This window comes from Prunus persica, chromosome G1 (genome assembly GCF_000346465.2).
Source record: "Prunus persica cultivar Lovell chromosome G1, Prunus_persica_NCBIv2, whole genome shotgun sequence".
NCBI classification, from domain to species: domain Eukaryota; kingdom Viridiplantae; phylum Streptophyta; class Magnoliopsida; order Rosales; family Rosaceae; genus Prunus; species Prunus persica.
In genome coordinates, this window is record NC_034009.1 from 38304980 (window position 1) to 38319545 (window position 14566).

Here is a 14566-nt window from a genome sequence, read left to right on the forward strand (position 1 = left end):
ACCTTATCTATTCCGATTCAAATGGACGAGGACTATAATTTTATTTATTTATTTTATCAAATATGCTAGAATGTGACTTATATCATTTTTTAAAATAATTTTTTTAATCCTCAGTCAAATTTTATATTTTTTTAAAATAAAATATTCCACTCTTGTGTAAGAACATGGGAAGAGGGCTAAAAGTGAGAATCTAATATCTGCAAAGTGGGATATACCTTTTATCCATCAATCCTTCCTTTGAGTTTGTTCCCTGCGCTTGTATTCTCTTTTTATTCTTTGGAATTTGTGATCCTTTTCCAACTCTCTGCCTGTGGGTTGTGTCCATTTGCTTAAATATTCTTTTGTGACCATTCTCATGCACGAGCAAGCAAAGGGTTCTAGCCAGAAATAGGGAATATATATAATCTCCCTCTGTCTCTCTCTCTCAAGAAGATTATCCAATCCTGAACTGAAGTCTCAGGTACTCCTCTGCTATACTCGGATCGATTTCAACTTTCTGAGGAGTTTGTGTTATTATTAGGAATTCCATAATCTTTTGTTTTTGCTCATTAACAATCCATGATTATCAACGTAATTGCTATTACATGTTTAAAGTATGACCATCGAAAATGCTAAAGTCAGTCGTCTACATGTGCATGTATAGGTGGCTGTCACACACGCACATCAATGGTGAACACAAGCCTACACGTGCGTGGATGACTGTCAGCATAGCTCTTGTGACAATACTAAGTTTATGGTGTGAAGAAGCAATTGTAACTAATAACTAATAAGTTTTCTGATTTGTCTAAAAGGGAAATCACATATTGATCACATCCAGTTAGTCAACTTTGTGTTGGAATAAAGAGCATGCCGTGATTCTTATTGGATGATTCCTTACTTTGTCTACATGCCCAAATGAGTTGCCAAACAAATCAAACTTAAACAAATGGAGGATTATAAAAGAGAGAATGATAATATTGCCAACAAGGTAGCGTCATGGCTGCAAAGCCAAGGTTGACATTAACATGTGCGTATATAGACGGTTTAAAAAGGCATCCTCATATCTTTTCCTTTATTTTATGGAATATTTTGGGAGAATAATCGACTGCGAATTGATACAATTGTTGAAAATGTTTTAGATTTCCCTTGTAGAAGAATATATATATGAAGCATCTACACCTCCCAAAGTTTGTAGCTTTGATTGCATGCATAATACAAATCAAATATTCTTTTGCAGCAAGTCTAGCTACTTTTGTGAATGTCACTCTTTCTTTCTGTTTCCTTGTTGATCATTGTGTTTTAGGAAATATAAAAGAGGGGTGGAGGCCATACTTTGCTTGTAGTTCTGATGGCAGTGCCTAGCAGCAATATAGCAACCATCCTCGAATCTCAAGGAGTTGAGTTCCTTCTATCTGGTGACAGAAAGGTAGTCTTCAAAAGCTTCTCCTTCTTCCTCCTCTCGTTTCAATCAATATTTTTGTTTTTCTTTGGTTGCTGAGTTTCAAAAGATTTTAGTTTCATGGAATGTTCTGGTGCCCCAACCACCTGAAAATATGGGAGCATGAGTTTTAAGTGGTCTATAGAAACCCCAATTTTTGGCTAGAAAAGGATGTCTCTTCAATTTCAGAGGTGAATTTCTAATCGCTGTTATGATAAGTAAAGCGTAATCTTGTTTTTTGATTATGAGGTTAGGTCCCCTTGTCATCATGTAATGGGAAGACAGTGTGCCTCTTCTTCTCAGCAAATTGGTGTAGGCCTTGCAAGGCTCTTACCCCTCAGCTGGTGAGGCTTTATGATGTGCTTAAAATGGAAGGTAAAGAGTTTGAGATTATCTTCGTCTCCTTCGACCGCGATGAGGAAAAATTTAATGAACACTTCAAGTGCATGCCATGGCTGACAATCCCATTTGATGCAAACCTGCATAAACGATTGAGTGACCTGTACCACGTCGATCGCATCCCATCACTCATTTCATTAAGTTCAGATGGAATATCAGTTGAGGAAGACTTGGTTGGACTGATTGAAGACTATGGAGCTGAGGCATTTCCATTCACTAAGAACAGAAGAGAAGAACTAAAGGCTGCTGATGAAGCGAAGCGCGAAGGGGGAAAACTAGAAGAGCTTTTGGCTCATCAAGGACGAAACTATGTCATGTCTAGTGATGGTAGAGAGGTAGTTTTTTTACTACTACTTTCAATTCTTAAATTTTTTGTGGCTTACTTTGTCACTGACATATATGATTGCTCATCTACAGGTATCAGTGTCCAAACTTATTGGTAAGACCATAGGCCTTTACTTTGGTGCACATTGGAGCCCTCCTTGCCGCGCCTTCACTTCCAAACTTATAGAAGCATACAACGAGCTCATGGCCTCCAGTGATCAAGACCTCGAAATCATTCTAGTCTCCACAGACCGAGACCTCAAAGAGTTCGAGCTCAACATAAGCTGCATGCCATGGCTTGCCATCCCATACCAAGATAAAACAAGACAAGACCTTTGCAGAATTTTCGACATTAAAGTGATTCCGGCTTTGGTTCTGATTGGACCAGATGGGAAGGCTATTAGCACAAATGGGAAGGCCATGATCTCCTTGTATGGTGCCAAGGCCTTCCCATTTACAGAATTCAGGATCAAAGAGCTGGAGGCAGCTTTGAGAAAAGAAGGAGAGGCGTTGCCTCCTCAAGTGAAGGATATAAAGCATGACCATTTGCTGAAGTTGGACATGGCCAAAGCATATGTATGTGATTATTGCAAGAAGCAGGGGAGGTTCTGGGCATTCTCTTGTGGTGTGTGTGATTATGATCTTCATCCGACTTGTGTAGAAAAGTCATTTTAAGAAAAAGTTTATTGAATTGTGAGAGGTGTGAGTGTAAGTAATTGAATATTGAAATTTGGCTATGCTGAAGTTGTTGTAAAATGTTGATAAGATATCCTTATCAGCAAAGATTTAGTAAAACTGTTACTGGATGAAAATGCACCCATTGCAACCAACCCCTCATTTTAATTTTTAGGAAAAAAAAGGAAAATGCAATTGGACCCTTTTATAAAATTACTGAAATTAGAAAATAAGAAGAAAAATTAGGGTTGAAGGGGGGTGGTGGGTTGCAATAATTTGGGAATAATATGAGTTTAAGGGATAAAGAAATTTTTGTGGAGCGGAAGAGTAGATGGGTGGGATGAACAGATTGGTGAGTGACGGTAGATTACAATTTGTTTGTAGCTCAAGTGGTTAATATCATTTACCTCTGCACCCCAAGTAGGTTCGATTCCCCCCTCCCAATATCGTTCCTATAAAAAAAGATTACAATTTGTTTTTAAGAATGATAAACATAACTATTTTGACATTTTCCAAATATGAGTAAGCTCTCAAGACTTTCTCAAATCTTGTCCCTGTGCTGAGTGCTGAGATTGTGAGAATTTGAAGGACAGGAGGGGTTGACTGAGAGAGACAATATATAGTCATTAGCTTTAGGGAGAGGCCAGACACAAAAAAAGAATCCGCTAATGATGGAGGGTCCTTTCATATTAATAACCCAATCTGGACAGAGCTATTTATGGATTAACCAGTGAAAACAATCAAAATTAGTTGGTCATTGCCAAAAGTGATTTCTTGTTTCTGCTAGCTGAAAACAACAACAAAATAAGAAACATTAAGGTCAAACAACAGCACAAATACCTGGAACACAATCCTTCTTTGTCTCTCTCTTTGGACCCTGCTGCAGAAGAGAGACAAAGGAATTCAGACAAAGTGAAAACGACGCTTTATTAATTTTGTGATCTTAAGGCTTGATTGATATATAGTTGCCATTAGATTTTTGTTCTTGTTCTGGTTTTGTTTGAGTAAAAAGAAACAACACAGGAACAGAAAAGAGAGAGAGAGAGAGAGAGAGAGAAATGTGGCTGCCTAATAATCATGTTGACAAGAAGGAAGGAGGGAATGGGATTGTGGCACTGGCCATAGACAAGGACAAAAACAGCCAGAGTGCACTCAAATGGTGTATAGACAGTCTTGTCAAACAAGGCCAAACAGTCCTTCTCATCCATGTCAAGATCAAACCTCCTGTGTTTTCCCAATCACCTTCTCTTTCCACCCCAAGTATGCATTATCTCTGTGCATATATATATATTTATTTATTTTTTTCCTTCATGCTTTTCTTCTTCTTCTTCTTCTTCTGTTCCATAATTTCTGCACACCAGAAAATAACAACATACTTTTTGGGTGCAGGAAGTAACCCAAATTGGGACCAACATTTGGTATGCAAAGACCCTGATCCCCAAACCAAGGAATTGTTCCTTCCTTTTCGTGTTTACTGTACACGTAAAAATGTGAGTGTGATGAAATTATGTTCGCTTGTCTTTTCAGTTAGTAAGCAACACAAAATCCTACCAGCATTATTGATCTTAATCTGCGCCTCCATATTAGTTGAGGCTTTTTGAGCATTGGCTTTTTCCTTTTTTTTGTTTTTTTTGTTTTTTGACTTCACTCATTTTTATTTTTATTTTTGAAATCAGATACAATGCAAAGACATTGTATTAGAAGACTCTGATATAGCAAAAGCATTGAACGAGTACGTTACTCAATCTGCAATCGAGCATTTGGTTGTTGGTGCCTCAGCAAAAACTGGCTTTCTCAGGTATATACTTTTTTTAACTCGGCTGCTGAAGCCTTAGTTAAAAAAAGAAAAAAAAGAAAAAACCAATATCAAATTCTGGAAAGAAGGCTCTACAATTCTATAGGATGTTATGATGGTTGCATGCCTGTTGAATGGGATATGTGATAAAAGGGCCTTGAAAGTCCACAGAACATTTTCTTATCTTCAAAAACCTTTTGTAGATTCAAAATCTCAGATGTTCCAGGAAACGTATCAAAGGGGGCACCAGATTTTTGTAATGTATATGTTGTGTCCAAGGGAAAACTTCAATCAAGGAGGTCTGCCTCACGTCCTGCCCCATCCATCTCACCCATACGAGCCCCAGTTCGTAGCCATACCCCAAGCGCAAAGTCAGAGCCTTATGTCTTCCCTCCGTCTGGCATGAAAGGTTAGTTTCTTGCACCTTAAGCATAATACTGCCTCACTAACTTTTTGCTCTAACATTTCTCAGTAAAACTTAATTGTTGGATCCTCTACCAGGACATGAAAAGCCACCAGAACCACACCGTAAATCCCATGATGAAATGGAAAACTTCAGGTCAGTGGCACTCAGTTTCCCTTTCAATGAAGATAGACAAGAAGGTGTTATAAAACATAAAGCTGGTATTACCTACATTATTGTGAGAACTAACATATAGTCATTATGGAAAGCAGGTCTCCATTCACTAGGAAAGGGCCAAATGGGAAGTCCTATGCAGATCTCCCTATGCCAGACACAGACATATCTTATGTTAGCTCTGGAAGGCCAAGCATTGACCGTATATTCCCTGCATTCTATGACAACCTAGATTCAGGAAGAATCACCCCGCCACGAATGTCAAGCAGCACAGAAATAGACTTGAACCACAGCTTTGAGTCTATGCAGTACTTTGGACGGAGATCTGTGGATGTCAGCTCCTCTCCACCTACATTCTCTTCTGTCTCTCAGGATAGTGATCGATTATCCTCTGCATCACAGCCGATGGTAAGCATATGACTTTTTATCTAGTCATTTAATTTGACAAATATGTACTTCTTTCTCATACATTATTTATGCTTGAATATACTTAAGTTTAGGTGAGGTGTGTCAAAACTTGAAATATATTGATTTATGTGTGATTGGACCAATGAGGCTCCTGACCATCATCCTATAACTAGTTTTTGTATGGAGAAGTTTCACTTGCATTTACAGATTGTAGGTGTTAGGTCCCATTACTCAGTGGCATCCAAATTTTTTGTTACAATAGAGATGGTTGTGTTACTCAAAATTACAGGAAGATGTGGAGGCTGAAATGAGGAGGCTAAAGCTGGAGCTCAAGCAAACTATGGAAATGTATAGCACTGCCTGTAAAGAGGCACTCACGGCGAAGCAAAAGGTACCATAAATCTTATCAGCATTGCACCTCTGATGATTTTCACAGGAAGCTCTTATAAGATATCTATTCTACAGGCAGTAGAACTCCAGCGCTGGAAATTAGAAGAAGAAAGAAGATTGGAAGAGGCGCATCTAGCTGAGGAAGCTGCAATGGCTATTGTTGAAAGGGAGAGAGCTAAGTCCAGAGCAGCCATTGAGGCAGCTGAAGCAGCTAAGAGGATTGCAGAACTGGAAGCACAAAAAAGAATCAATGCAGAAATGAAAGCACTCAAAGAATCAGAAGAGAAGAGAAAGGCACTTAATGCTCTGCAACATTCGGATGTCAGGTATAGGAAGTACACAATTGATGAGATTGAGGCTGCCACAGAGTTCTTCACAGAATCTCGGAAGATTGGAGAAGGGGGTTATGGTCCTGTATATAGGTGTTATCTAGACCATACACCTGTTGCAATTAAAGTTCTACGCCCTGATGCTGCTCAAGGAAGATCACAGTTTAACCAAGAGGTACTTATGTTACCAGGATATGAATTTGGACTATTCGTTCGAAAGGATCTTGGCTTGCCAGACTGTCTAAACAAGAGAGATTTTCCCCACATATGCACCAATATTTAATGATAAAACATATTTCTATACCTTGTTCAGCTGTGGAACATTGTTGTTTCTTTTGTTGACTTGCTAATGACCATGAACAGGTTGAAGTACTGAGCTCTATACGGCATCCGAACATGGTTCTCCTCCTGGGAGCCTGTCCTGAGTATGGATGCCTAGTTTACGAGTACATGGCTAATGGGAGCTTGGAAGATTGTCTCCTTCGTAGAGGAAACTCTCCACCTCTCTCTTGGCAACTTAGGTTTAGGATTGCAGCTGAAATTGGCACAGGCTTGCTTTTCCTCCACCAGGCTAAACCAGAGCCACTTGTGCACCGTGACTTAAAACCTGGCAACATCTTGATTGACAGGAACTTTGTGAGCAAGATCAGTGATGTTGGGTTGGCCAGGCTTGTGCCCCCAGCTGTTGCTGACAATGTGACACAATATCGAATGACATCCACAGCTGGCACATTCTGCTACATAGATCCTGAGTATCAGCAAACAGGCATGCTTGGTGTGAAGTCTGATGTTTACTCACTTGGGATAATGTTTCTACAAATGATCACAGCTAAGCCAGCAATGGGATTGACTCATCATGTCGAAAGGGCTATCGAGAAGGGGACTTTCGAGGACATGCTGGATCCATCTGTGCCAGATTGGCCAGTTAAAGAAGCCATGAAGTTTGCCAAACTTGCTCTCCAGTGTTCAGAGTTAAGGCGAAAAGACAGACCAGACCTTGGCAAGGTTATCCTGCCGGAACTCAACAGATTGAGAGGGATTGCTGAAGACACAATGCACCATACACTAATGGCTGGTGATAGCCCTTCATCTCAGCACAGCCAAGTTTCGATGCAGCTAGTAAGTTATATGGCCAACAAATTCGATTTTTTTTATTCATTTACAGCAAACCCAAAACCAACCCTAAAAGCTTCAAATGCTCAAAATGGTGTTCTTTGTTTTTTTGTTTGTTTTTTGCAGGAGGGGGGTGAACCAGAGTCACATTCTGCCGCGAGCTAGGAGGAACACATATCAACCACTCTCTAACATCACAAATATGTAGACTATTTAAGAGAACATGTTTAAGGGAATGTAACTTTGTAAGTAAGCAGACCGAAAAAGAAAAAATGTACAAGTTTTGTAGATAAATTGATGAGCTCATGAAATTTCTCAGCATGTGTATCTGACTTTTTTGGTCTTTTGGTATTTTAGATTAGTCAATCACTTCTGAATTATCACTTTCTTACTCTCTTTTGTTTGCAAAGTAATACAAGTACGATGTTTTAGGGTTTAGGGTTTGCAAGTACAAGTAATACAAGTACGATGTTTTGGTCGAAGCAACCAAAGATCCTTAGCGAAACTCTTTCCCTCTCTGACCAAAACATGTCATCTTGGCTCCTCTAAACCTTTATTTATTTATTTTAAGAAAAGGATTTCATTCATAAGCCAAGAAAGCATACAAAGACCGGCACGAATACAATGGTCTCGTTAAAATCTTCATAGGAAAACCACATGGGACAAACTCTAGGGTAGGAAAGAGTTCCACATTTTCATGGACTAACAAGAAAGTTCGACATAGGCCACTTTGGACCGCTACAAAGAACCCGAAAGAATATAGACGAAACAAAGCACAACTCCAAGCCCCGCAAAGAACAACTCACTACAACTTAATACTGTCAAAGAAAAACTCCTATGCACGCATATTTCAATGTATAGAACAACGTGTTGTGAGCGTTAGAACATAGCCAGCAGAAGTACCAATACCAAAGCACAACTCCAAGCGCCGCAAAGAACAACCCGCCACAATGTAATACTGTCAAAGAAAAACTCCTATGCACGCATAATTCGATGTACAGAACAACATGTAGTGAGCATCACAACATAGCTAGCAGAAGTACCAATACCAACTCCATGAATCTTAATCTAGGCCCTACCCGATAGGGCATAGGGGATCAAGAATGGCCTCTTAGCCTGACGAACTTCCAACATAAGAGCATCATAATAAGAACGTTTATCGGATGCCAAGCCCACAAACGTTTTAACAAACACATTAGGGAGAATTGGAAGACCCCTCGAGGTTGGCCTTTGTCACCTTTTTAGCAAACTCGGCGAAATATTGCTCAACAATAGTAAAGGCTCTATCACTACTCGGATCCCATATCCCCACCACAACAAAACCCAGAGAGATGGAACAGAGATCGCTACCAACAACCCTATCCGCCAAAAATCGAACCCAATACCGACGATCCTAGAACGCACCAAATCCATTCGATCCAAGAACTCCTAGAAGCCAACCACCAGTAAACTCCCAGCCGGCACCACCAGCACCTCGCCAAAATCCCTAGCTCCTCTAAACCTTGTCACCATTGTCAAAATTAACAACCTTAAACCTTGTCTGCTGAGGATTAACCAGCTAGGCTTAATTTCCAGATGATTCACTCAACAGCTCATTCCACAATTAGGTTATATGTTTCCGGTTAAATATCTTGGCCCATATATTACTATTTAGGGCACACCGAAAAATTTCTCATCAATACGAACAGTTTCAGTTAAAAACATTTGAAAATGGTTCCCTTTTTCATGGAGGGCCTTTGTAGTACTTAACAATTTGGTAGTATGATCTAATATAATGTTGCCCATTTGCTTTCGACGTCGACAAATCGTATTCATTCCATAAAAGATAGCTTAGTTGGAAATTAGATTGCCACTTATAAATCATCCTGATATCTTTGTCACATTGTGTTCAACGTTGGCCTTTTATCAAATTGCATGGATGAGAAAATGAATACTCTGAACCCATTTGGCCTTTCATAACAGAACAAGCTAAACATGGAGCCTAGTATTTCCTGTGTTCACAACATCGGCAAGAAGTTTCTCACTCTGAACCCTTTTGGCATTGATCTGTACCTGTTCAATGCTCTGCTTCAAGGTCCTTGTTATCAACGGGTTGGGGTGGGATTTGAAGAACTCATCTACTTCATTAACCTTCTCAAATGAAGCCAACTGCAGAGGAAGGTAACCACGAAAGGACAATGAGGGCACAAGAAGAGAAGGAAATGGAAAAGGCATTAGAACAAAAGGCCTCAAAGACAGAGAGAGAGATATATATATATATATATATATATATACATGCAATTAACTCTGTAACTTTCAGGAGAAATGGAATTAACTCTCTAACTTTTCTATGTATGAAGCAAGTGACTGTCTTGGTCCTAATTCTGGTCTGTTATCATGATTCAAGGTTGATTTCTAGAGCTTAATACTAAAGGAATTCATGTATTGGTGTTCTCTACAATCACCTATGTAATATAATCATTCGCAAAGGAACAGAATGATCTTCCTCTTATATTAATAAATGGTTACCCTATTTCATTAACTGTATAACTTGAGGCATACACAAATAAGACCATAGCTCAGTCTGGACCATGCTAACCATTTAAGGGTCAAGATCAGCCCAAACTCAAAATTCATGGTTACCCTATTTCATTAACTGATTAAATCCCGCACAATTGGACCAAAAGACTAGCTATTGAGCTAGTTCAGTATTTCACATCACAGTCCAACAATCTCCTCAAGATCTCTATCCTCTAAAAATCCTGCATGCCCAGAAGCCTCGATTTTTTGGAAATTTCCATGACGTAAATGTAATTTTTTTTAAAATAAGATAGTTGCTTCAATCTTCAAGGATACATGCTAACAAACCAAAGGACTAACCTGGAAGCATTCAGCACCAAGATAGTTTTGTAGCATCCGGATAACAGAACCTCCTTTTCTATAACTTATTGCATCAAATATTTCAACAACCTCAGCAGCATGATTGATCACCACCTGGCCAAAAAGAAGAAAGATTAAAACATAATATACCATAAACACATATAAACTAATGCCCTTCAATAAATGATGCCTTGAAAAGTATAGTGGTGAATAGTACTATGTGAAGCCTGTCATGCAAGTTATCCAGGTTCGATGCCGCAAAACAGCAAAAGTTTGGACAACAGAACTAAAATAAAACCCATGAAAGACTGATTCCGCATAGAAGTACCTCAATGGGGTGAGATCCTTCAAGCCCATCCAGCTTGAGACCCCCAGTAATTTCATCAAGAAACTTTGCCCACATTTTCGACTCTGGGAACAAGCTATCAGTAGCTAAATAGCTCACCTAATGGTGTTAAAATACTTACTTAAGTCCAAAAGCATATAAAATAACAAGTACAACAAATGAAATGAAGTGTTACCCATGTTGCAAATCCCTCGTTCAGCCATAAAAGTGTCTACCATTCCATCGTTACAAGATTGCCAAACCACTGGTGTGCCAATTCATGTGCCACGGCAGTTGCAACCTGTCAAAAAAGCCAAATGAAAAACAATTCTTTATGGTTAAAAAACAACAGCTACATATCATATGAACCAAGCTAAATTCTGAAAGCTAGAGTTACATTCAAGATGTGTATGTTACCCATTGCTTGATCGCAGCTGCAGAGTGCTGTTCGTCATTGAGCAAAGCGGTTTCTTGGTATGTAACTAAACCCTAATTCTCCATGGCGCCAGGAAAATCAGGGATTGCAACCATATCCAATTTGGGCAAAGAGTATGGCACAGCAAAGTAACTGTCACATTTCGTCAATGATTCCATTTTGAATGCCAAATATAATAATGCAGAATTAGCAGGGAAGGGGAAAAAAAAAACTAGAGAAACTAATAATCCACAACATGCATAAAGTGTAATTTAGAATTTGAATATGAATGCTTAGTAATTTTTTTGTAGTTTTGTGATCCAAAAACATACTCTTTGTAAAATTCAAGAGTCTTGACAGCAACGTCCAAAGCAAACTTCCCTTAGTTTGCCTTACCAACTTGACAATATACCCGAACTTTGACCCCTGTGGTGAGATGAAATGTGACACCATGAAGAAAGGTTGTACAAGCATACACACAGAACAAAGGACAATGTGTATGAGTTTACCATCAGATGTATGATCTTCAACAAAATCAAACAACCCAACAACAACGGCCGCCAAATATGTAGACACGATTGGTAATTCTTGAAATGAAACTGTCTTCAGATGTCCATCCACTTTTTCTTCTACAATAGGCATGTTGGAAAGAGCTATTAATTCAGATGGAACATCATCCAGTCTAATCTTGAATGTAGCCTGCCAATCAATCAAAGTTCCGATAAGGATAAACGGGATCAATTCAAACTCTAGAAATTCAACAACAATTTAACCACAACCGGAAGATTGATTTCTCATCTATAGTAAATTACCATTATAAACAACGTATCTCTTTCTTCCGAGGAGACTCAAAGATGCAATTAGAACAATGTGAAGCATCCAGAATCGCTTTCAACAAAATCACAAGATTCAAATACAAATCAATATTTAATTGAACTGAGTTTGTTAGACAGAGCAACCTTCCAAGCAGGTTCATCCCAGCAGGGAAAGCACCGCCTGGCATCAACCGGCGCAAACTGCGTAACTGCCATATTTTTCTTCTCACCATCACATAATGAACGAACCAAAGTTTAGCCATTGAAGTGTAATTAATATTGACTGTGTAAGTTGTAAGGAACCCAGAATTCAAAGAACACACCTCTGTAGAATCCCTTCATCTTGTCATTCAAAATTCCTTCAAACCCAATACCCAAAACTCCCGAACCAATCGGCAGCGTCTCCCCAAACTCCAGAACCAAAATCCCATCTTCTTCAAATGTCTCAACTTTCCAAGGCTTGAAAAGTACCTGCTCTCAGAAATCATTGTTAACTATAGTTATTATGTTAACTATGGTTAGCAAGTCAGTAAGTTTGTTACAAGTCTGGTACCTAGCACGTGTATTAGTTAGACAGCTAAGCTATGTGGTTAGTCAGTTAAGCTCCTCTGTAATCTGTTTACATATAAGAGTGGGCTATGCTTTGTAAAAGTCAGTTAATAATCAAAACTCAGAAATCCTTTAGTCCTCTCCATTTCTCTTTCTCTGTTTCTGATATCTCTGAAATACTCTTCTTCTTCTGTTCTGTTATCAATCATTTCATTACTTTCCTTTTTCTTTCTTGAGTACAATTGTCCAATTGTCCGAAGCAAGCAAGCAAATGCATCATGCATGGCCTGGCAGCAGGGATCAGTCAGTGGTACCTTGGAGGAAGCGAAAGACACGGAAGCGGCATCGACGGAGAGGTCGGCGGCGTCGAGGACGATGAACAGGGTATCGCAGACGATGTCGAGGTGGACAGCGACGGAGCCGCCGAAACTGCAGGAGTTGAGGTCCGGTTTGAGCGTTATGTCGTACCGTTTCGGCAGGCGAGGGTGGTCTTTGAACTGCTCCATCTCCACCATGTGAACAAGTGCCGAGGACTTCGAAGTTGAACTGCTCTCTCCATCTCCATGTTGAAAATTGGCGACAAATTGTTGACTTTGGAGGAGTTGTCCACGTTTGTCAAATGTATGGAACGGCTTGTCTCAGTTGGAATGAAACATATGACAATTGGTTCGAGTGCAAGGTGAGAGTGACACCGACTTAAATATTCAAATAGTATAGCCCCGCGGCTATACTATTAAAATATCCGAATATATTTAAGGAGTAAACGTATAGCCGCACGGCTATACTCTTTAAAATATATATAAATATATTTCAATATTCGTATATATTTAAAGCGTACAGCCGCCTGGCTATATTATTAAGATTTCGAACATAAAGGGCTCGTTTGGTACACAGGACTGTCTTGGCATGGACTATGTTTAGGGACTGGTTTGGCTTGGCTTGGCTTGGTCTAAGTTAGATAACACTTATCCTGCGTTTGGTGTATGCTTGGACTAGGACTATAATTTTTTTATTTTTTCAAAAATATATATATGTATATAAGTATATTATAATAATATTATATATTTTAAATAATATAAACGTACATACATATATATATATATAAGTGTATATAGATGTATATATGTATATTATAATATACATGGGTATAATACATATACATATATTTATATATATGTATGTATATTATAATATAATATATATATATGGGTATGTTATAATAATAATAATAATATACATGTATATACGTGTATATATGTATATTATATATGTATGTATATATACATATATATTATATATATTATAAAATATATATGTATATATAATATATGTATAATATATGTATATATATTATATATTATAACATACATATATATACGTATATACATGTATATAATATATGTGTATATAGGTGTATCTATATATTATAATATATACATGGGTATAATACATATACATATACATATGTATATTATATTAGATAATATATATGGGTATGTTATAATAATAATATACATGTATATACGTGTATATATGTATATTATAATATATATACATATAGTATAAATATATAATGTATATGTCTATATACGTGTGCATATGTATATTATAATACATACATGGGTATAATATATACACATATATATATACTTATATATATGTATTATAATAATATATATTACATATATACATGTATGCTATTATTATAATATTAATATGCATATGTATATGGGAATATTATAATAATAATATACGTGTATATATCTATATGTATTTATATATTATATATGTATATATGTGTTTATATATATACATGTATATACGTGTATATATGTACCTTAATATATAATATAATATATGTTACATATATACATGTATACATGTATGCTATTATTATAATATTAATATGTATGTGTATATGAGTATATTATAATAATAATAATATATGTGTATATATCTATATGTATTTATATATATTATATATGTATATATGTGTATATATATATACTTGTATATGTGTATATACATGTATATATGTACATTATAGTATATGTGTATGTAATAATAATAATAATAGTAATATATGTTATTAGTATTACAATATAATATATGCATCTCATACATTGGTAAACATAGGACTAGCTAATCCTCCCTTTCTTCATGGGATTAGTAGTCC

General features: G+C 37.4%; 3 protein-coding genes and 1 pseudogene across 4 annotated transcripts; 2 read left to right on the top strand and 2 right to left on the bottom strand.

Annotated features, from left to right (window-relative positions):
* Positions 63–2952, top strand: LOC18789022 (probable nucleoredoxin 3). Of its 2 annotated transcripts, XM_020556063.1 has the most exons (4): positions 63–460; positions 1283–1405; positions 1672–2151; positions 2234–2952. In XM_020556063.1, exons 2-4 carry the CDS (start codon positions 1328–1330, stop codon positions 2813–2815), a joined length of 1140 nt encoding a protein of 379 aa, XP_020411652.1. In that variant the 5' UTR covers positions 63–460; positions 1283–1327; the 3' UTR covers positions 2816–2952. The 2 variants fall into 2 exon arrangements, with proteins under 2 accessions (XP_020411652.1, XP_007223217.1); XM_007223155.2 differs by lacking the exon at positions 63–460 and having other exon boundaries at positions 515–1405.
* On the top strand, positions 3857–7794 carry LOC18789661 (U-box domain-containing protein 52). Its single transcript, XM_020554876.1, has 10 exons — positions 3857–4075; positions 4205–4305; positions 4492–4613; positions 4814–5019; positions 5112–5169; positions 5286–5595; positions 5885–5986; positions 6061–6489; positions 6678–7433; positions 7554–7794. The coding sequence occupies exons 1-10, from the start codon at positions 3874–3876 to the stop codon at positions 7590–7592; spliced, it is 2325 nt and encodes a 774-aa protein (XP_020410465.1). The 5' UTR covers positions 3857–3873; the 3' UTR covers positions 7593–7794.
* On the bottom strand, positions 9242–11945 carry LOC18791624 (annotated as a pseudogene).
* On the bottom strand, positions 11973–12978 carry LOC109948981 (aminopeptidase M1-like). Its single transcript, XM_020563120.1, has 2 exons — positions 12705–12978; positions 11973–12312 (listed from the first exon to the last, which is right to left on the bottom strand). Exons 1-2 carry the CDS (start codon positions 12903–12905, stop codon positions 12115–12117), a joined length of 399 nt encoding a protein of 132 aa, XP_020418709.1. The 5' UTR covers positions 12906–12978; the 3' UTR covers positions 11973–12114.